General features: G+C 48.5%; 1 protein-coding gene across 5 annotated transcripts in view; it reads left to right on the plus strand.

The window, feature by feature from the left end:
* The window catches only part of TBC1D8 (TBC1 domain family member 8), a 289,606-nt gene that overhangs the window by 52,676 nt on the left and 213,124 nt on the right, over positions 1–23,806 (plus strand). For 3 of the 5 annotated variants that reach the window (XM_063953447.1, XM_063953449.1, XM_063953448.1), the window contains exon 3: positions 12,961–13,104. The exons of 1 other annotated variant lie outside the window; for it this stretch is intronic. In XM_063953447.1, coding sequence (XP_063809517.1) covers positions 12,961–13,104 — 144 coding nt within the window. The remainder of the gene's footprint in view (positions 1–12,960; positions 13,105–23,806) is intronic. One more of the 5 variants, XM_063953450.1, reaches the window with a different exon arrangement.

The following is a 23,806-nucleotide window of genomic DNA, read 5'->3' on the forward strand; positions in this document are numbered from 1 at the left end:
TCCCGGCGCACAGTATACCGGCGCCGGAATCCCGACAGCCGGTATACCGACACTTATTCTCCCTCGTGGGGGTCCACGACCCCCCTGGAGGGAGAATAAAATAGCCCGCAAGGGGCTCATTTGCGCTCGCCACACTGTCGGTATGCCGGCGGTCGGGCTCCCGGCGCCGGTATGCTGGTCGCCGGGAGCCCGACCGCCGGCATAGCATACTACACCCAGTCTAATTAACCGCGTCCCCTTGCATCGGGCACGTTGCCTCGCTGCTCTCGGCACACTATTATTTTCCCCCTCCAGGTCCACTGGTATGGTAAAGTATGAACAAGTCTGTTTTGGGGCGAAAATTCCTTAAAAACGCATGTAGGCATTTTGTCGTGTTGGCATTTCAAATGTCTGTATTCTGACTGTCGACATAATGAATGTCAGTATTTTGACCTTGTTGGTACAGTATTTTGACTGTCGGTCAATGGTTGTCGGGATTATGACCATCTGTATTGTCTCAGTCAGTAAATCAACTGCTACCCAGGTGAACTGACATGGAATGACCCTATAGTATAGCATAGTAAAACTGGATTTGTTTTTTTCTCCCACACAAAATGTTTATTGCTGTTCAGTATAGTAAATTTAAAGTGTAGATGTTAATCCAGGGCATAATAAGGTTTGCCCTGGATTAACACAGAACAGGACAGAATAGGTACATTTTCTATTAAAACTTTTCTATAGACTTGAGTATAAAGGTGTCTTAGGTGGGTTTAGTATGAAATGCTGGCTTCAGGGATCCTGACAGTCATGATACCGACGTCAGGATCTCGAGTGAAAGACCAACAGGGGTAGGTGTGGGCTGTATACCCCTCTCCTCTACCCCCTATCCCTAACCCCGAGTTCCCTGACCCCCCCCCCCCCCTCCCTCAGCCTAACTGTAACCTACCCCCCAGCCTCCCCTCCGCAGCCTAAACCTTCCTTCCCCTGCGAGGCCATAAACCTGACCTGCTGATTATATTTACAGTTGGGATGACTGCATCAGTGTTGGGATTCTGGTGTTGGTATTTCAACTAATGGAATTCCAACTGCGGGCATCTTGACTATCTTGGGTTACTTAAGCACTCTTAGTGAAAAAAAAGGAATAAAGGCCAAGGCTACACAAACTAACATAGCCTGAGACTAAGAACACATATCATTAATATAAAGTGAGAAATAATAACAACCAATTAACTATTGCTCACCTGGAGTATACAGATGTAGTTAGTGTATGAGTAATGTGGAGTTATTGTATCATGTGTCAATTGACAATGTACTTGGGTATTTACATTTTGTGTGTTTTGTGTATTCTATAATAGTAAAATGGCTTAAGCCTGACTTCCTGCGGCTAAAAAAGGTTTTGACCCATATCCGATTGTGTGTATTTTATGATTAATATGGAACAGGAACTGGACACACTACAGATGTGTCTAATTGTGTCACTACTGCTTTTTTGTTTTAATGCATGTTTTCTGCAAAGTACTAAATTCTGTGCAGTGGAACCATGTAGGTCAAGAATTCCCAACCTCAGTCCTCAAGGCACACCAACAGTCCAGGTTTTAATAATATCCATGCGGAAGCACAGGTGACTAAATTAGTACTTCAGTTATTCTCATTTAAGCATCTCTGCTTAAGCATGGATATCACTAAAACTTTGACTTAGGGGTCAATTCAGTTGTGGCACACGCCCCCTGCTCTTTGTCTATACTAGGAGCATCTAGCCGAACTATTCAATTTATTGCTTTGATCAGACACCCATTAGTAGTTATTGCACCTGACAGCTCCAGTAGGGGGCACACGCCACAATTTAGTCAGCCCCTTAGTGTACCTTGAGGACTGAGGTTGGAAATGCCTGATATCGGTTATACTGTAGCTTAATATGCATTATGTGAATGCCGAAGGGTCATTACTAAGTATTGTGTAGTGGTTGTGTTGGCATTTTATGCAGTCTACGTGATGCGTAATGTGAGTGTCTGTTTTTGTGAGGGATGCAGAGTTATGTATTTTGGACCTCCCTCGTCTGTACATGTTCAGACGAGGGAGGGGGTCGTTGACATTGAGTGTACACATTAGACGAGATTGTAAAAGATCTCGCTCAGATTGGCCCTTCTGAGCGATATCTTATTTTCTCGTCTAGTATAAATGGGCCTTACAGTATGTCCGTTTTATTATGTTTAGAATAGTGTGGAAGTTGATATGATTTCAGGTGGTAGTATAGATTGCAGCATTACGTGGTATGACCGTGCACCCACATGCTTTCTTCAGGGACACGCACCACTCCGAATCTTTACTCTTAAGGTCCATACACACTGGACGTTTTTGCCCAGCGTGTATGAATAGCGATGATCGCTGACATCGCTGGGCTGAAAAGCACTCAGTGCATACACACTGAGCGCTTTTCCCCCCTGCCCAAAAGTGATCTGCTTTCAGCCCAAAATCGCCCAGTGTGTATGGGCCTTTAAATTCATGCATTGTGTCCCATGCACACACAAATTAACCTCATGTATTAGGCGTACCCATTTTGTCCCATTCATATGCATTACATTCTTACAAGATGTCTTAAGCAGTAAATGCTCTCCCTAGTATATGTCTAGCACAAAAGTATTTTGCCCAATACATAAACCACTCACATGTGCCTTCTGACCAATACATGAATTCATCATGCACCATGGTCAGTACACACATCCCTTGTGCACACACGCACCCTGGTCAGTACACACATTCCTTGTGCACACATGCACCCTGGTCAGTACACACATCCCTTGTGCACACATGCACCCTGGTCAGTACACACATCCCTTGTGCACACATGCACCCTGGTCAGTACACACATCCCTTGTGCGCACATGCACCCTGGTCAGTACACACATTTCTTGTGCACACATGCTCCCTGGTCAGTACACACATCCCTTGTGCACACATGCACCCTAGTCAGTACACACATCCCTTGTGCACACATGCACCTTGGTCAGTACATACATCCCTTGTGCACACATGCACCCTGGTCAGTACACACATCCCTTGTGCACACATGCACCTTGGTCAGTACACACATCCCTTGTGCACACATGCACCCTGGTCAGTACACACATTCCTTGTGCACACATGCTCCCTGGTCAGTACACACATCCCTTGTGCACACATGCACCCTGGTCAGTACACACATCCCTTGTGCACACATGCACCTTGGTCAGTACACACATCCCTTGTGCACACATGCACCCTGGTCAGTACACACATCCCTTGTGCACACATGCACCCTGGTCAGTACACACATCCCTTGTGCACACATGCACCTTGGTCAGTACACACATCCCTTGTGCACACATGCACCCTGGTCAGTACACACATCCCTTGTGCGCACATGCACCCTGGTCAGTACACACATCCTTTGTGCACACATGCACCCTGGTCAGTACACACATCCTTTGTGCACACATGCACCCTGGTCAGTACACACATCCCTTGTGCGCACATGCACCCTGGTCAGTACACACATCCCTTGTGCGCACATGCACCCTGGTCAGTACACACATCCCTTGTGCGCACATGCACCCTGGTCAGTACACACATTCCTTGTGCACACATGCACCCTGGTCAGTACACACATCCTTTGTGCACACATGCACCCTGGTCAGTACACACATCCTTTGTGCACACATGCACCCTGGTCAGTACACATATGTGCACACATCCATTCTTGTTAACGCTGTACTTATGCTGTGTACAGATACACTTAAGGTCCATACACACACTGGGCGTTTTTGCACAATGTGTATGCACAGTGATGATCGCTGACATCGCTGGTCTGAAAAGCGCTCAGTGCATACACTGAGCTAGGGAGGTCAATCCCGGGCCATTTTTTCAATCCCGGGTATCGGGATTGAAAAATGGTCAATCCCGGGATACCCGGGATTGGCTTTAGACTGTGTCCGGCCGTCACCCCCGCCCCTCCCCACCTGCCCTGCAGACATAAAAAAAACCGTACAAACCTGTACAGCGAGGTAGCGTTTGAGGAGGAGGCGGCGGGTGAGTGCAGGGGAGCCGGCGGGTTAGTGCAGGGGAGCTGGGAGGAGGCAGCGGGTGAGTGCAGGGGGAGCCGGGACGAGGCGGCGGGTGAAGTTCGCCGTACTTTCCGGCTCTGCGGCTGCTGACAGCGCAGCGTGACCTCACAGTCACAGGTCACGCTGCGCAGGGGAAGACGGGAGGAGGGAGCCGGGCAGCGTCTGAGCGTCCTGAGGACGCTCAACGCTGATCCCTCAATCCCTGGGATTGGAGCTTCCAATCCCGGGATTGAATCCCGGCCGTTTTTGGGCCTAAATCTCGGGATCCCGCCGATCCGGATCCCGGGATTGGCTTCCCTACACTGAGTGCTTTTCCCCCCCTGCCCAGCGATGTCAGCGGTGGGGGGGGGGGGGGGATGAGCAGCTTTCCATAGCAGGACGCTATGGAAAGCCGCTCACCCCCGCCGTTTATCTACTGGTAATACCAGTAGATGAACGGCGGCCGCCAGCGATGAAGCGGGAGTGTGCATCAGCGCTCACCGTTCATCGCTTGTCCATGCACACTGGGCGGTTTTGAGCTGAAAGCAGCTGAACACACCAAAAGTGATCTGCTTTCAGCCCAAAATCACCTAGTGTGTATAGGCCTTTACATTTCTCATTCATTCATTCTGCCCAGTGTATAGATGCATGGTCCAAACATACCTAGTGCACACTTGCATGCTTCATACAGCACATTACATAATACATGCATACATGTGTGCATTGCTTTCATTATACATGTCCTCTCTAAACAAGTGATGCACCTTGGGTGGCTCTCTAACCTTCAAAAAGAGCACGTTATTCTTAATCAAAGTACAGCACTACATTGAATCAATACATCTAATCATTGAAAAAGAAACTTAAATGTAATAATATATCAGCAGAGCTTTTAAATGAGTCTAACAAGCTATAACAAATAAATATGACAGCTAAGCAAGTAGGAACTAGGGCTGCAAATGAAGTCTCTGAGGGCCACATACAGGAATTAGAGTAGTCTGTTGCTGATCATTGCTATAAATTATATCCGGCATACCATACCCACAGACATGTGGTATGCGTCTTCTGAAAAGACATCTACAGGCATGTAGTCAAGGGCAACAGATAAGCTGATGCCATCAGGGAGCATTGAAGATGCACTTAGCTTCCAGTGTTTGTGTTCTAAAAATCGATGAGGGTGCAGCAGATATTGTCTAGTAAAGCAGCAGTGGTATTCGTGTAGGGAATGTGGTCATGTGACCGCAGCTCTGGGTCCCGATGGTCACCATGCCAACGCCGGAATCCTGAGCGCTCAAAATGCTGGCCGAAGGAATGCTGACCCACAAGGTCTGTTCCCACTCTTGGGTGTCCCATAAAGTGGAAATAGGACCTGTGGTGAGCGCAGCAAGGCACCAAGCCTGCTGCATGGCGAGAGCAGCGAGCCCACAATTGGCTTGTTGCGCTCGCCACCCCACCCCCACCGGAATTCTGCTGCCGGGATCCCGGGGTCGGTATGCTGACCGCCGGGATCTTGCCAGCCAGCAACACCTTACCAACCCAGAGATAGCTGTGCACTTGGAATGGGGGATGCCTGCGGTCATGTGATGGATGCCAGAATCCTGCCACCACTCAGGATATCAGCACCGGGACACCGACAGCTGTCATCTCAATGGTAAGTATCAGTGTGGGTATTAGGGTTAGTGCCCGGGGGGGTTGTAGGCTTGGACACTAGACAGGTGATTCGCCCTAGCCCCAACCTACCTAGGTTTAGCCCTAGCTACCACCGAGGAGGGCTGGGAGGCTAGGTTAGGGTACTTAACCCCCGAATCTGTCAGTATACTCAGGTTCGGGATGCCGCAGTCGGGCATGTGACTGCCGGCATCCTGAATTCACCCGATTATCTATCACACCCATTTATGTAGCTCATTGCGCTTGTGATGAGGCCACAGGTAGGGTCTCGCCATTACTATCCCATGCAGGACAGCTTCCCCATGCTCTGACCAATCCGTGTGGCACTGCTCTGTCTTGATTAGAAGCTGGCAGGCAGTGGATCTCTCTGTTTGCATTCTATTTCTTCGAGGAAAATGTCATTATTGCTCAACATTGTGTTTTTTTCCCCGTAATGGATTTCCAAGCTAGAAATAAGAAGTTAATCCATCCCAGCATTTAGCTGCGCAATAAAGCGGTGAACTAGGATGTGTGGGAAAGTTTTTTTTTTTTTTTAACTTTTAATAAAGTATTGCGTACATTGTGTGTGTATATTTCTCTGACGTCCTAGTGGATGCTGGGACTCCGTAAGGACCATGGGGAATAGCGGCTCCGCAGGAGACAGGGCACAAGAATAAAAGCTTTAGGATCAGGTGGTGTGCACTGGCTGCTCCCCCTATGACCCTCCTCCAAGCCTCAGTTAGATTTTTGTGCCCGAACGAGAAGGGTGCAGGCTAGGTGGCTCTCCTGAGCTGCTTAGAATAAAAGTTTATTTTAGGTTTTTTATTTTCAGTGAGTCCTGCTGGCAACAGGCTCACTGCATCGTGGGACTAAGGGGAGAAGAAACGGACTCACCTGCGTGCAGAGTGGATCGGGTTTCTTAGGCTACTGGACATTAGCTCCAGAGGGACGATCACAGGTTCAGCCTGGATGGGTCCCGGAGCCGCGCCGCCGGCCCCCTTACAGAGCCAGAAGAGCGAAGAGGTCCGGTGAAATCGGCGGCAGAAGACGATCCTGTCTTCAGACTAAGGTAGCGCACAGCACCGCAGCTGTGCGCCATTGCTCTCAGCACACTTCACACTCCGGTCACTGAGGGTGCAGGGCGCTGGGGGGGGAGCGCCCTGAGACGCAATATAACAGATGATACCTTAGGTTGGCAAAAGAATACATCACATATAGCTCTTGGGCTATATGGATGTATTTTAACCCCTGCCATTATTACAGAAAAGAGCGGGAGATAAGGACGTCGTGAAGGGGCGGAGCCTATCTCCTCAGCACACAAGCGCCATTTTCCCTCACAGCTCCGCTGGAAGGACGGCTCCCTGACTCTCCCCTGCAGACTTGCTACAGAATCAGGGTAAAAAAGAGAAGGGGGGGGCACTATTGGCAGCTAAAAATTATATAAACAGCAGCTATAAGGGAACAACACTTATATAAGGTTATCCCTGTATATATATATATATATATATAGCGCTTGGTGTGTGCTGGCAGACTCTCCCTCTGTCTCTCCAAAGGGCTTGTGGGGTCCTGTCCTCTATCAGAGCATTCCCGGTGTGTGTGCTGTGTGTCGGTACGTGTGTGTCGACATGTATGAGGAGGAAAATGATGTGGAGGCGGAGCAATTGCCTGGGTTAGTGATGTCACCCCCTAGGGTGTCGACACCTGACTGGATGATCGTATTTAAAGAATTAAGTGATAATGTCAGCACTTTGCAAAAAACGGTTGATGACATGAGACAGCCGGCAAATCAATTAGTGCCTGTCCAGGCGTCTCAGACACCGTCAGGGGCCCTAAAACGCCCGTTACCTCAGTGGGTCGACACAGACCCAGACACAGATACTGAGTCTAGTGTCGACGGTGAGGAGACAAACGTAATGTCCAGTAGGGCCACACGTTACATGATCACGGCAATGAAGGAGGCATTGAACATTTCTGACACTACAAGTACCACAAAGAAGGGTATTATGTGGGGTGTGAAAAAACTACCAATAGTTTTCCCTGAGTCAGATGAGTTAAATGAGGTGTGTGATAAAGCGTGGGTTTCCCCCGACAAAAAACTGCTAATTTCTAAAAAATTATTGGCACTATATCCTTTCCCGTCAGAGGTTAGGACGCGTTGGGAAACACCCCCTAGGGTAGATAAGGCGCTCACACGTTTATCTAAACAAGTAGGGTTACCGTCTCCTGATACGGCCACCCTCAAGGAACCAGCAGATAGAAGGCTGGAAAATATTCTTAAAAGTATATACACACATACTGGTGTTATACTGCGACCAGCAATCGCTTCAGCCTGGATGTGCAGTGCTGGAGTCGCGTGGTCGGATTCCCTGACTGAAAATATTGATACCCTGGATAGGGACAATATACTGCTAACTATAGAGCATTTGAAGGATGCATTACTATATATGCGTGATGCACAGAGGGATATCTGCACCCTGACATCAAGAGTAAGTGCTATGTCCATTTCTGCCAGAAGAGCGTTATGGACGCGACAGTGGTCAGGCGATGCGGATTCAAAACGACATATGGAAATATTGCCGTATAAAGGGGAGGAGTTATTTGGGGCTGGTCTATCGGACCTGGTGGCCACGGCAACGGCTGGAAAATCCACCTTTTTACCCCAGGTCACTTCACATCAGCAGAAAAAGACACCGTCTTTTCAAACTCAGTCCTTTCGTTCCCTTAAGTACAAGCGAGCTAAAGGCCATTCCTTCCTGCCCCGGGGCAGAGGAAGGGGAAAAAGACTGCACCATGCAGCCGCTTCCCAGGAGCAGAAGCCCTCCCCTGCTTCTGCCAAGTCTTCAGCATGACGCTGGGGCTTTACAAGCAGACTCAGACATGGTGGGGGCCCGTCTCAAGAATTTCAACGCGCAGTGGGCTCACTCGCAAGTGGACCCCTGGATTCTACAGGTAGTATCGCAGGGGTACAAACTGGAATTCGAGGCGTTTCCCCCTCGCCGGTTCCTGAAGTCTGCTCTACCAAAGTCTCCCTCCGACAGGGAGGCAGTTTTGGAAGCCATTCACAAGCTGTATTCCCAGCAGGTGATAATCAAGGTACCCCTCCTACAACAGGGAAAGGGGTATTATTCCACGCTGTTTGTGGTACCGAAGCCGGACGGCTCGGTGAGACCAATTTTAAATCTGAAATCCTTGAACACTTACATAAAGAGGTTCAAATTCAAGATGGAATCACTCAGAGCGGTGATAGCAAACCTGGAAGAAGGGGACTATATGGTGTCTCTGGACATCAAGGATGCTTATCTCCACGTCCCAATCTACCCGTCTCACCAAGGGTACCTCAGGTTTGTAGTACAAAACTGTCATTATCAGTTTCAGACGCTGCCGTTTGGGTTGTCCACGGCACCTCGGGTCTTTACCAAGGTAATGGCCGAAATGATGATTCTTCTTCGAAGAAAAGGCATCTTAATTATCCCTTACTTGGACGATCTCCTGATAAGGGCAAGGTCCAGGGAACAGTTAGAAGTCGGAGTAGCACTATCTCAGGTAGTGTTACGTCAGCACGGGTGGATCCTAAATATTCCAAAATCGCAGCTGATTCCTACGACACGTCTACTGTTCCTAGGAATGATTCTGGACACAGTGCAGAAAAAGGTGTTTCTCCCGGAGGAGAAGGCCAGGGAGTTATCCGAGCTAGTCAGGAACCTCCTAAAACCAGGCCAGGTGTCAGTGCATCAGTGCACGAGGGTCCTGGGAAAAATGGTGGCTTCTTACGAAGCGATTCCATTCGGAAGATTCCATGCAAGAACTTTTCAGTGGGATCTGCTGGACAAATGGTCCGGATCGCATCTTCAGATGCATCAGCGGATAACCCTGTCGCCAAGGACAAGGGTGTCTCTTCTGTGGTGGCTGCAGAGTGCTCATCTACTAGAGGGCCGCAGATTTGGCATTCAGGATTGGATCCTGGTGACCACGGATGCAAGCCTGAGAGGCTGGGGAGCAGTCACACAGGGAAGAAATTTCCAGGGCTTGTGGTCAAGCATGGAAGCATCTCTTCATATAAACATTCTGGAACTAAGGGCCATTTACAATGCCCTAAGTCAAGCGAAACCCCTGCTTCAGGGTCAGGCGGTATTGATCCAATCGGACAACATCACGTCAGTCGCCCACGTAAACAGACAGGGCGGCACGAGAAGCAGGAGGGCAATGGCAGAAGCTGCAAGGATTCTTCGCTGGGCGGAAAATCATGTGATAGCACTGTCAGCAGTGTTCATTCCGGGAGTGGACAACTGGGAAGCAGACTTCCTCAGCAGACACGACCTCTACCCGGGAGAGTAGGGACTTCACCCAGAAGTCTTCCACCTGATAGTAAACCGTTAGGAAGAACCAAAGGTGGACATGATGGCGTCCCGTCTAAACAAAAAACTAGACAGATATTGCGCCAGGTCAAGGGACCCTCAGGCAATAGCGGTGGACGCCCTGGTAACGCCGTGGGTGTACCAGTCAGTGTATGTGTTCCCTCCTCTGCCTCTCATACCAAAGGTACTGAGAATCATAAGAAGGAGAGGAGTAAGAACTATACTCGTGGCTCCGGATTGGCCAAGAAGGACTTGGTACCCGGAACTTCAAGAGATGCTCACGGACGAACCGTGGCCTCTACCTCTGAGAAAGGACCTGCTCCAGCAGGGGCCTTGTCTGTTCCAAGACTTACCGCGGCTGCGTTTGACGGCATGGCGGTTGAACGCCGGATCCTGAGGGAAAAAGGCATTCCAGATGAAGTCATCCCTACCCTGGTCAAGGCCAGGAAGGACGTAACCACAAAACATTATCACCGCATTTGGCGAAAATATGTTGCGTGGTGTGAGGCCAAGAAGGCCCCTACAGAGGAATTTCAACTGGGTCGTTTCCTCCATTTCCTGCAAACAGGACTATCTATGGGCCTAAAATTAGGGTCCATTAAGGTTCAAATTTCGGCCCTGTCGATTTTCTTCCAGAAAGAACTGGCTTCAATGCCTGAAGTTCAGACATTTGTAAAAGGGGTACTGCATATACAGCCTCCTTTTGTGCCTCCAGTGGCACCTTGGGATCTCAATGTTGTGTTGAGGTTTCTAAAGTCACATTGGTTTGAACCACTCACCACTGTGGACTTCAAATATCTCACATGGAAGGTGACGATGCTGTTAGCCCTGGCTTCAGCCAGGCGTGTGTCAGAATTGGCGGCTTTATCATATAAAAGTCCTTACTTAATTTTTCATTCTGACAGGGCAGAATTGAGGACTCGTCCTCAATTTCTACCTAAGGTGGTTTCTGCATTTCACATGAACCAACCTATTGTGGTACCTGCGGCTACTAGGGACTTGGAGGACTCCAAGTTGCTTGACGTTGTCAGGGCCCTGAAAATATATGTTTCCAGGACGGCTGGAGTCAGAAAATCTGACTCGCTGTTTATCCTGTATGCACCCAACAAGCTGGGTGCTCCTGCTTCTAAGCAGACGATTGCTCGTTGGATTTGTAGTACAATTCAGCTTGCACATTCTGTGGCGGGCCTGCCACAGCCAAAATCGGTAAAAGCCCATTCCACAAGGAAAGTGGGTTCATCTTGGGCGGCTGCCCGAGGGGTCTCGGCTTTACAACTTTGCCGAGCAGCTACTTGGTCAGGGGCAAACACGTTTGCAAAATTCTACAAATTTGATACCCTGGCTGAGGAGGACCTGGAGTTCTCTCATTCGGTGCTGCAGAGTCATCCGCACTCTCCCGCCCGTTTGGGAGCTTTGGTATAATCCCCATGGTCCTTACGGAGTCCCAGCATCCACTAGGACGTCAGAGAAAATAAGATTTTACTTACCGATAAATCTATTTCTCGTAGTCCGTAGTGGATGCTGGGCGCCCATCCCAAGTGCGGATTGTCTGCAATACTTGTATATAGTTATTGTTACAAAAATTCGGGTTATTATTGTTGTGAGCCATATTTTCAGAGGCTCCTTTTCGTTTTATCATACTGTTAACTGGGTTCAGATCACAAGTTGTACGGTGTGATTGGTGTGGCTGGTATGAGTCTTACCCGGGATTCAATATCCTTCCTTATTCTGTACGCTCGTCCGGGCACAGTATCCTAACTGAGGCTTGGAGGAGGGTCATAGGGGGAGGAGCCAGTGCACACCACCTGATCCTAAAGCTTTTATTCTTGTGCCCTGTCTCCTGCGGAGCCGCTATTCCCCATGGTCCTTACGGAGTCCCAGCATCCACTACGGACTACGAGAAATAGATTTATCGGTAAGTAAAATCTTATTTTTCCTGTTGCTCTATAGGTCCCAGTGGGCCCTGGATGTGAGGGCATAGTGGTGCTTGTATATCTGCAATTGTTGACATGCACTGGTAATCATGCTGGCACTGATGTAACTTTTTTATTTCACTCACCCAATGCCCCCAGAGAATTTGGTAGCTGGTTGACATTATGATACTGTAACAGGTTTTAAAATGACACTGCAGATCTCTGGGTAGCTGCTTGATCCTCAGAACATTGGGACATACTTGCCTACCTGACCCTCTCCATGAGGGAGAAAATGCTCTGTTCCTGGACTTTCCTGGTAATGTATGATTGCCATCACCTGTGGTGAAACACCTTTCTTATCAATTAACTAGCTCACCACAGGTGATGGCAATCATACATTACCAGGAAATTCCAGGAACAGAGCATTTTCTCCCTCATGGAGAGGGTCAGGTAGGCAAGTATGCATTGGGGCAGATGTAGTAAGCCTGGAGCATGGATAAAGCAGTGATAAGTGCAAGGTGATAATGCACCAGCCAATCGGCTCCAATATGTAAATCGACAGGAGCTGATTGGCTGGTACGTTATCACCTTGCACTTATCATTGCTTTATCACCTCTCCAGGCTTAATACATCTTCCCCAATATTTGGTGGCATCTCAATCTATTGTACCATGTTGTCTCATTTGTTTGTGTCATCCACAGTGATAATGTTTAGTAATCCCACTTACAACTAACAGCAGTAGCTTTGTTGTTAGATCACTGTGTATTTGCCAAAGCTGAAAAGTGTTTTGACTTCTAATAATTCTCTCACAGTCCATAATCTGCAGAAAAGATAATTTTGGAGTGTACTGCAGCTCTTTAAAATTACTTTGAGAATTCTACACTAGCGATGTCTTGTTGCATATCAGTCATTTGGAAGATATCCCAGATCTCTGCATGTGATTCCTATGTGACTATTCCATGTGACTACCTTTGCTTGTTCTTCAATCAGGTCGTCTGGTGGGTGCCCTCGATGCTGTACTGGATTCCAGTGCCCGAGTTGCTCCATTTCGGATACTGCTACAGGTCCCTGGATCTCAAGTTTACTCGAGCATTGCTTGTGGTGAGTCAGAGGTGTACTGGGCCCTAGCAATTGGTGAGTTTCAGAGCCAGCATCCACAGCATGCCATTTGCCTGCATGACCATGGATGTTAAGGTAACCCATAAATAACAGTGATCTATGCAGTGATTCACAGCTAATTCCGCCATTTACTAACATAGGCCACTCAGAACTTGTGTTGTTTTACGGGTGTGGTATGTAAAGTCGATGGTAAGTAGGTCGACAATGTTTAGGTCGACCACTATAGGTCGACAGAGATGCTAGATCGACAGGGTCTTTAGGTCGACATGATGTAGGTCGACAGGTCAAAAGGTCGACACAAGTTTATTTTTTGGGGTGTTGTTTTCTCCGTACAGTGACCGGGAACTCCAATTAGTGCACAGTGTCCCCTCGTATGGCTCACATCGCTCCCCATGCTACGGGCAAGGTGCCTTGCTCCGCTATCGCTGCGCTTGGCGAAGGTTTCTGTTCCCAATCGTAGTCCGCGTGGATCGTTGAGTGTGAAAAACTCATGTCGGCCTAAAGACCCTGTCGACCTAGAAACCCTGTCGACCTAGTTACTGACAACCTAGAGACCAGATCCCTTGTTTTACACCATAGTTTATTAGCGGTGAAAGGATAATATTGGGAAGGACTAAGGTACTGGGGAAGCCATATACCTGTCATTAAATATAATGTGTTGCTGGACTGTTAAACAGTAGTAGGAGAAGGGAAAAAATAGACGTGGGTTCGCATGATCAAGTTTATTTTGTAACAACTACAGTATGACTGCGTATTTGTTGGAATGAAGTGAGGACATAAAAGGGCATGGACGAACCCCATAGTTCTGGAATCATGAGTAACTGGTTTATGGTATATTACAGTGCTCACAAATGAGAAATATGCTACAGGTATAATTATTTCATAATTGTGCTGTATTACGATGGGGAAAAAGAAAGTGATGCTACAAGGAAAGTCTCAGAGGTTGTGATAATCTATAGACAACTTGATAGAATGTTATAGTGACACGCTGCATATTCGTGGAGCATGGTAAAGTGATAAGCCAACATACAGTGATAATCAGGTCTGGAAGATGGGGGAATTCCTGGTATCCCTGGATATCAAGGATGCGTACCTCCACATTCCGATTTGGCCACATCAAGCTTTTCTCCGATTTGCACTGTTAGACAATCATTTTCAATTCCAGGCCCTGCCATTCGGCCTGTCCACAGTACCGAGGGTATTTACCAAGGTGATGGCGGAGATAATGGTTCTCCTCCGCAGACAAGGGGTGAACATAATTCCGTATATCTGGACGATCTGCTGATAAAAGCATTGTCCAAGGAGAAGCTGTTACAGTCCATTGTTCTCACGACCCACCTACTCAGGGAGCACGGTTGGATCCTGAATCTTCCAAAATCACATTTGGAGCCAACCAGGAGGTTGTCCTTTCTGGGAATGATCCTCAACATGGAAGTGCAGAGGGTGTTTCTCCCGGAGGAAAAAGCGTTGGTGATACAAGCAATGGTCCGGGATGTCCTGAAGCCAACCCGGGTGTCTGTTCATCAGTGCATTCGACTTCTGGGGAAGATAATGGCCTCTTACGAGGTTCTGCAGTACGGGAGGTTTCATGCTAGACCCTTCCAACTGGATCTCCTGGAAAAATGGTCGGGATCTCATCTGCACATGCACCAGAGAATTAATCTGTCGCCAAAGGCCAGGATTTCACTCCTCTGGTGGATACGATTAGCTCACCTTCTGGAGGGCCGCAGGTTCGGGATTCAGGACTGGATCCTTCTAACCACGGATGCAATTCTCCGGGGTTGGGGCGCAGTCACTCAAGGGAGACCTTCCAGGGACGGTGGTCAAGTCTGGAAGCCGGCCTACCTATAAACATTCTGGAACTAAGAGCCGTCCACAACTGTCTTCTCCAAGCGGCTCATCTTCTGCGAAATTGAGCCATTCAAGTGCAGTCGGACAATGTAACGACAGTGGCTTACATAAACCGACTGTGCGGAATGAAGAGCAGAGCTGCAATGTCAGAGGTAACAAGAATCATCCTCTGGGCAGAAAAACACGCATTGGCATTGTCAGCAATCTTCTTTCCGGGAGTAGACAACTGGGAAGCGGACTTCCTCAGCAGACACGATCTCCATCCAGGAGAGTGGGGACTCCATCCGGAGGTGTTCATGGAGGTGACAGTTCTTTTGGGTGTACCTCAAATAGACATGATGGTCTCTTGTCTCAACAAGAGGCTTCAGCGGTATTGTTCCAGGTCGAGGCACCCACAAGCCGTGGCGGTGGACGCCCTAGTGACTCCGTGGGTGTTCCAGTCGATGTACGTGTTTCCTCCACTTCCACTCATTCCAAGAGTTCTAAAGCTCATAAGGAGAACAAAAGTTCAGGCAATCCTCATTGCTCCAGACTAGCCCAGAAGGGCTTGGTACGCGTATCTTCTGAATCTACTGCTAGAAGAGCCGAGGCCTCTCCCTCTTCGGGAGGACCTTCTGCAGCAGGGGCCCGGTCGCTTATAAAGACTTACTGCGGCTACGTTTGACGCCATGGAGGTTGAACGCCAGATATTAGCTCGGAAGGGCATTCCGAACAAGGTTATTCCTACCCTGATACAGGCTAGGAAAGGAGTAATGTCTAAACATTACCATCGTAGTTGGAAAAAATATGTATCTTGGTGTGAATCCAAGAAGTTTCCTATGGTGCAGTTTCAAATGGGATGGTTTCTCATCTTCCTGCAAGCAGGTGTGGGTATTGGCCTGAGATTGGGATCCGTAAAGGTCCAGATTTCGGCCCTATCCATTTTCTTCCAGAAACAGTTGGCTTCCCTCCCGGAAGTTCAGACATTTCTGAAAGGGGTTCTTCACATCCAGCCTCCCTTTGTGCCGCCTACAGCACCCTGGGATCTTAACGTGGTGTTACAATTCCTTCAATCGGATTGGTTCGAGCCTCTACCGGTGGTTGGGGTCAAGTTTCTCACGTGGAAGGCTGTCACTTTGTTGGCCTTAGCTTCTGCTAGACGTGTGCCGTAGTTGTGGGCTTTATCTTGTAAGAGACCCTACTTGACCTTCCATGAAGATAGAGCTGAGCTCCGGACACGTCAGCAGTTCCTTCCGATGGTTTATATGAAAAGCCGACACAACCTATCTATTGTGGTGCCAGTTGCTACTGACTCCTCAATTTCATCAAAGTCCTTGGATGTTGTAAGAGCTCTGAAAATCTATGTGAAGAGGACTGCTCGTTACAGAAAATCGGACTCTCTGTTTGTCCTGTATGATCCCAAGAAACTTGGGTGTCCTGCTTCTAAGCAGACGATCTCTCGCTTGATCAGGTTCACTATCCAGCATGCGTATTCTACGGCAGGATTGCCATGTCCTACATCTGTTAAGGCCCACTCTACTCACAAGGTGGGTTCTTCCTGGGCGGCTGCCCGGGGTGTCTTGGCTTTACATCTTTGCCGAGCGGCTACTTGGTCAGGGTCGAACACGTTCGCTAAGTTCTACAAGTTCGATACTTTGACCTCTGAGAACCTTAAGTCTGGTCAGTCAGTTCTGCAGGGGCCTCCGCGCTCTCCCTCCCTTTCTGGGAGCTTTGGTCCATCCCCATGGTACTAATGCGGACCCCAGCATCCTCTAGGACGTAAGAGAAAATAGGATTTTAATTACCTATCGGTAAATCCTTTTCTCGTAGTCCGTAGAGGATGCTAGGCGCCCGCCCAGCACTTCGTGATCCTGCAGTGGTTACTTAGTTCAGTACTGCTTAGTTCTTGGTTAAGTATTGTTTTGTTACTTGGTTAGTAATATTGATCAGCCGGTGCTGAAGTTTCAAGATAGTTAGCTTGGTGTGCCTTGTGTGAACTGGTGTGAATCTCGCCACTGTCTGTGTAAAATCCTTCTCTCGAAGTTGTCCCATCTCCTCGAGCACAGTTTCTAGACTGAGTCTAGTAGGAGGGGCATAGAGGGAGGGGCCAGCCCACACTCTCAAACTCTTAAAGTGCCAGTGGCTCCTAGTGGACCCGTCTATACCCCATGGTACTAATGTGGACCCCAGCATCCTCTACGAACTACGAGAAAAGGATTTACGGGTAGGTAATTAAAATCCTATTTACATGGCAGCAGGTGTATCGCAAAGGCCGGTCATTGCAGGTTGCTGGATGACCCATGCCATTCATTCCTGGGCCACTCAAATTCAGGGGGGCCTCTTGGGGGATATGCCCTTGGTCACTATGGCGACCCTCCTAAAACACATTCAGGACACTACACGTGTTCTCTGTGATTCGCTCAAGGATATGGGGAACATTAATGCTAGGACTTCTGCCATGGCAGTGTCGGCCTGCAGGGCCTTGTGGTTGCGTCAGTGGATTGCGGACGCAGAATCCAAACGTAGTGTGGAATCCCTCTTTTTTCTGGGGAATGACTCTTTGGGGTTGAATTGGATACCTGGATTTCCAAAGTTACGGCTGGGAAATCCACGTTTCTCCCCTCTGGGGCCCCGCCGGCGAGACGCTCCTACCCGGGGCCATCTGTCCAGTCCTTTCAGTCTCATAGGTTTCGATTTAAGGCCAGAGGTGTCTCCAATGCAACTAGAGTCACCAGAGGTAAGTCCAGAAAGCCTGCAAGCACCAGCTCTCAGGAACAGACCACCAGTTCTGCCTCCGCTAAGGTCTCAGCATGACTGTGCCCACCCACCCCGAGGGGATCTCGAGGTGGGAGCTCGACTGCGTCACTCCAGCCGCATCTGGGAGGCTTCCTGCCAGGATACTTGGATCAGAGATCTCGTTTCTCAGGGCTACAAGCAGTAGTTCGACAGTACTCCTCCCCAACGATTTTTCAAATCAAGCTTACCAGGTTTGGAGGATATACAAGTTACGCTGCAACAGGCCATCCTAAAGTTGGTCCAGTCCCACGTCATTGTTCCAGTACCAATACCGCAACGCGGCAAAGGGTTTTGCTCAAACCCGTTTGCGGTGCCGAAACCGGACAGTTTGGTAAGACCCATTTTGAATCTAAAATCCTTGAATCCTTACTTGAAGGTGTTCTAGTTCAAAATGGAATCCCTGCGAGCAGTGGTTGCGGACCTGGAATAACAGGAATTCATGGTCTCCTTTGATATCAAGGATGCCTACCTCCATATTCCAATTTGGCTGCCTCATCAGGCGTACCTGCGGTTTGCACTGATGGACAATCACTTCCAACTCCAGGCACTGCCCTTCGGTCTGTACACAGCTCCGAGGATGTTCACAAAGGTGATGGCGGAGATGATGTTCCAGCTCCGGGTCCAGGGAGTCAACATTGATCCTTACCTGGACGACCTTCTGATCAAAGCAAAATCCAGGGAGCTTTCGTTGCTCCATATCGACCGCACTATCCAACTTCTGTCACGCCATGGGTGGATCCTCAACTTACAGAAGTCCCACCTGGAGCCGACTCAGCGGCTTCTGTTCCTGGGGATGTTGAATGAATACTGTGGCCCAGAAGGTGTTCCTACCAGAGGACAAGGTGAGAACACTTCAGGAGATGGTCCGCATGGTACTCCGACCTGATTGAGTGTCCATCCAATTTTGCATAAGATTGTTGGAGAAGATGGTCGCCTCCTTCGAGGCGATCAAATATGGCAGGTTCCATGCCAGAACTTTTCAGCTGGATCTCCTGAGCAAATGGTCCGGTTCACATCTTCAGATGCACTGAATGATACAGCTTTCACCACAGGCCAGGATTTCCCTCCTATGATCGCTGCAGTCCTCCAATCTACTGGAGGGCCAGAGTTTTGGAATTCAGGATTGGACCCTCCTCCCGACAGATGCGAGTCTACGAGGTTGGGGAGCTGTCGCCAAAGGGGCGCAGTTCCAGGGCAGGTGGTCAGCCCGCGAAAGCCTCCTTCTGAGCAACATTCTGGAACTTTGGGCGATCTACAATGCTTTGCTCCAGGCCTGTCCTCTGCTCAAGGATCACGCGATCCAGGTACAGTTGGACAACGCCACAGTAGTGGCGTATGTCAATCGACAAGGAGAGCAGAGCCTGCATGCAAGAGGTGTCAAATATACTCCTCTGGACGGAAAGAAATGCAAGAGTAATCTTCATTACGGGTGTGGACAGCTGGGAAGCAGACTTCCTCAGTCGTCACGATCTCCACCTCGGGGAGTGGGGACTCCACCAGCAGGTGTTCCAGCAGTTCATCAACCGGTGGGGCTGCCCGCAAATCGATATGATGGCTTCTAGTCTCAACAAGTTCACTGACTTTGCCTTGGCCTTACTGGCTGGTGTGCCTGTTTCCTCCGATTCCGTTACTCACCAGGGTGCTCAAGCGCTTCAGAAATCTGGGAGTCCAGGCAATTCTAATTGCCCCGGATTGGCCACGGAGGGCGTGGTACGCGGATCTTCCGGTCATGTCTGTCGAAGACCCTTGGCCTCTACCTCTAAGAAGAGATCTTCTTCAACCAGGACCTTTCGTCTACCCGGACTTACGGCAACTTCGTTTGAAGGCATGGAGGTTGAGCGGAACATCCTAGCTCACAAGGGCCTTTCCAAAAAGGTTATTGCTACCATGGTTCGGGCCAGGAAGCCTGTAACGTCAAAACACTACCATCATATCGTATCCACCTGCTGAGTTTCACTTGGGACGTTACTTACGTTTCCTGCAGGCTGGTGTGGATAAGGGCTTACGTCTGAGTTCCATTAAGGTCCAGATTTCAGCCCTCTCCATTTTCTTCCAGAAGAAGTTGTCAGTGTTGCCAGAAGTTCAGACATTCTTGCAAGGGGTACTCCACGTCCAGCCTCCTTTTGTGCCGCCTACGGCACCCTGGGATCTGGATGTAGTGTTGGAATTTCTTCAGTTTTCCTGGTTTGAACCTCTGATGACGGTAGAAGCCAAGTACCTCACGTGGAAGACGGTGATGTTACTGGCCCTGGCTTCTGCTCGACGTGTCTCAGAATTGGGGGCCTTATCATGTAAAAGTCCGTACTTGATCTTTTACGAGGACAGAGTGGAGCTCCGTACTAGACAGCAGTTCCTGCCGAAGGTTATCTCCGCGTTTCCCCTGAATCAACCTATTGTGGTTCCATCCAGTTCTGCCCGTGGAGTCTCGGCCTTGCATCTCTGTCGAGCTGCTACCTGGTCGGGGAAGAACACCTTTGTGATGTTCTACAAATTAGATAACCTGGCCAAAGAGGATACCCAGTTTGGGCAGGCGGTGCTGCAGCAGTCTCCGCACGTTCCCGCCCGTTCTGGAAGCTTTGGGACGTCCACATCATACTAGATTCCTCAATATCCCTTATGGATGCTAGAGAAAATAGGATTTTAATTACCTACTGGTAAATCCTTTTCTCGTAGTCCATAAGGGATATTGGGCGCCCGCCTCAGTGCGTTGACTTTTCTGCAGGGTCTTGTTATGTGGTTACCTGTTCAGCTGTTGCTGTTGTTGTTACCACCCGTTGCTGGTTGTTATATGTTTGTGGTGTGCTGGTATGTAAATCTCACCACCCTTTATCATATTCCTTCTCTCATATACGTCCTTTCTCCTTCGGGCACGTTTTTACCTATAACTGCCTGTGGGTGGGGGCATAGAGGGGAGGAGCCAGCACACTCAGTTGAAGAAATTTAAAGTGCATCGGCTCCTATGGACCCCGTCTATACCCATCGTACTAGATTCCCCAATATCCCTTATGGACTAACAGAAAAGGATTTACCGGTAGGTGATTAAAATCCTGTTTGCTCTATATCTGTTGCTTCATACGCTGGGTCTGGTCCATGATCCAACTGTAGATTTGATTGGGGTTGGGGGTGCAGCATGCTGTGCTTTGTTTTTTACAACCACAACATCTTTTTTGGCCACTTTTGTGTTCATGTTTTCATTTAAAGTGTGAATTTGGTTCTTTCAAAAGTATACTTTAAAAGGGGATCCGGTCTCTAGGTCAACACTATCTAGGTCGACCACTATTGGTCGACAGTAACTAGGTCGACAAGCTCCTAGGTCGACATGTCAAAATGTCGACATGAGTTTTTCGAGATTTTTTTCTTTTTTTGAACCTTTTCATACTTAACGATCCACGTGGACTACAATTGGGAACGGTAACCTATGCCGAGCGCAGCGAGGCACGGTGCACTAATTGGGGTTCTCGGTCACTCTACGAAGAAAAAGACACAAAAAACCCATAAAAAACTCATGTTGACCTTTTGACCTGTCGACCTGGTTACTGTCGACCAATAGTGGTCGACCTAGTTACTATCTACCTTCCATACCACACCCCTTTAAAAGATACGTTTGTTTCTTATGTGGTATGGTTTTAAACAACAGAAAAAATATTACATGATACCATTACATAATCATCATGTGTCTGTAGCACAGTTGCTGGTGGAAGGCGCCTCCCCCTCCCAGCTCTCACTGGCTGACAGACTTCCAGACAAAGCCTCTCTTCTCCCCCAGTGGCAGTCAGCGCTGTATGGAGTCACTGGACTGTCCCCTGAGTACTGTGTGCATCTGGTGCTCCACCTTCCCTCCCCTTTGTTGACTGGGATGGGGGAAAGGAGGGGCAAAAATTAGATTGACAGATAGATGTGGGGAGGGGACAGATGATAAGGTGGGGAAAGAGACCTGTCGGCTCCAGAAACCATCAACACCCTGCTTGCGTCCCCCACCAGAGACATATCCTTACTACTTAACCCCCAATTTCCAACAGAGGGAGAGGATACACTGAGGCACAGATAGAGAAGGGGAGAAGCACTGAAATGAGAGAGAAGGGGTGTGACAGAGATGAAAGACAGAGAGACACAAATAGGAAGGAGAACATGAGGGACACAGACAGGGGGCAGCGATGGGAAGGTCAGTGAAGACAAACAGGAAAAAAACAAACCCTGCAGCACTGGACACAAAAGCTAGACACCTCGCAAATGATAGGACTAAAATGCTAGTAGGTTTCTTAATTTCATACAGAATGCGAGATGGGGAGTAACAAAATGTGGCAAGTCCTAGGTTTTATTAAGTTCTGTTCCTGACCTCATTCTCTTTAGGCTGCACATGGCAGATTTTGTGTTTGTCTGTTTATCTCAGGGTTTACATTTCCTATTCACCTGTGTAAAACAGCAAGTATAAAGATTGAATTCCTAGCTCACTAGCATTGATCAGTTCTGTGCAGGATGTAGCATGCTTATTGACCAGCATTATGGATATCCCGGAAGGCAGACACAGCTACCCACCTGCAGTAAACTGTTGTACTTCCATCTCTAGTAAAAATAAAAGTAGCATTTTAAACTTGCCAACATACTGTGGTGGTTTGTCATTTAAAGTTCAACTATCTTAGAATTGTCCCTACATCTGCATAGTTGATCTGCTTGGCAATGCGTTGACTTATGAAACCTGCCCTTGTGGCAGTAGCTACCCTCTGGTGTAATGCTGGCTATACACTAAGACAACCAGCATCAGATCCGATTCCTTTCACAATTTCCTTTCAATTCCCCTGGGAGCTCTGGACACACGATTTGGTTTTTTTTGGACACACAATGTACATACAATGAAACAAACGATCTGTCGGGCGGTCGTATGCCTCACAAAAAGCACATAATCACCTTAAAAAAAAATGCCTCTAAAAATGGCACTGATTGAATGTTCCATCGAACAATGCATCATATGTGCATTAAACATGGTATGATGTGCATACGATTACGACGGATAATATGGGGTGCATGTATTGTCAGAGGATGAGACATTTGATCCGCCGAACCGTGCATTGCATCGTAATCGTACCCAAAACATGCGCGATGTGCCTGCGATGCATCGAACAACGTGTCAAAATCATACATTCGGACACAATATAGTCCTAGTGTATGGCCAGTTTAAGACTGCAGACCTCTCTATAGGGATGCAGTTAGGAGTCGTGATGCTGAAGGTAAGTATCTGGGCCACTGTTAGGGTTAAGGTGGGTACACACTGGAAAGATATATCTGCAGATCAATTGATCTGCAGATATATCTGTGGACGGATCGGGCAGTGTGCTGTGCATACACACTGCCCGAACCGTCGGGGACTGACGTCATGAACTGGGCGGGCGTGTACACACGCCCGCCCAGTTCAGCTGCCATCACCGCCGGCCGCCGCAGCATGTGTATGGGCGGTCGGCCGACCGCCGTGTACACACAGCGACGCGGCAATATATCGGTAGATATATTGGCCGTCGGCTGTGCTGCGAGGCCGACGCGATACGTCTGTGAACAACGGAGTTCACAGACTTATCGGCCGTACACACTGGCCGACGGACCCGCGATATATCGGCCGTTCAAGAGAACGGCCGATATATCGGCCAGTGTGTACGGGTCTTAAGGACTGGGGAGAGTTAGGGACCTTAGGGTAAGTCATGTGACCACCTGTTTACCAGCTGTGATCTTTTGTTTATGCCTTCAAATACAGTATGTGATTTGGTATTAATCCATACATATTTGTCAGAATTTCCTTTTCTCAATTCATCATTGATGTGCTCTGACCTCTTGATCCTATAGGTTTAAGTAGAAAAAAAGAGATGGCAAAAAACGTAGTCCTAATTTCATTTCAGAAAGCTGCTCACTGAAAACAAATGTGTATTTTTGTAACATTTTTTAATAGTTGCTACAACACGCAGCAAAGGGGTGTGGTTCAGTAGAGCTACAGTAAACAGATAGACTGTGAATAGGTTGAACCAAAATGGTTGACAGGGTGAAAATGTGTGTATGGTAAAAAGGTCGACATGTAATAGGTAGACAGTAGAAAAGGTCGACAGGG

Source organism: Pseudophryne corroboree, chromosome 2 (assembly GCF_028390025.1).
Source record: "Pseudophryne corroboree isolate aPseCor3 chromosome 2, aPseCor3.hap2, whole genome shotgun sequence".
Classification (NCBI taxonomy): domain Eukaryota; kingdom Metazoa; phylum Chordata; class Amphibia; order Anura; family Myobatrachidae; genus Pseudophryne; species Pseudophryne corroboree.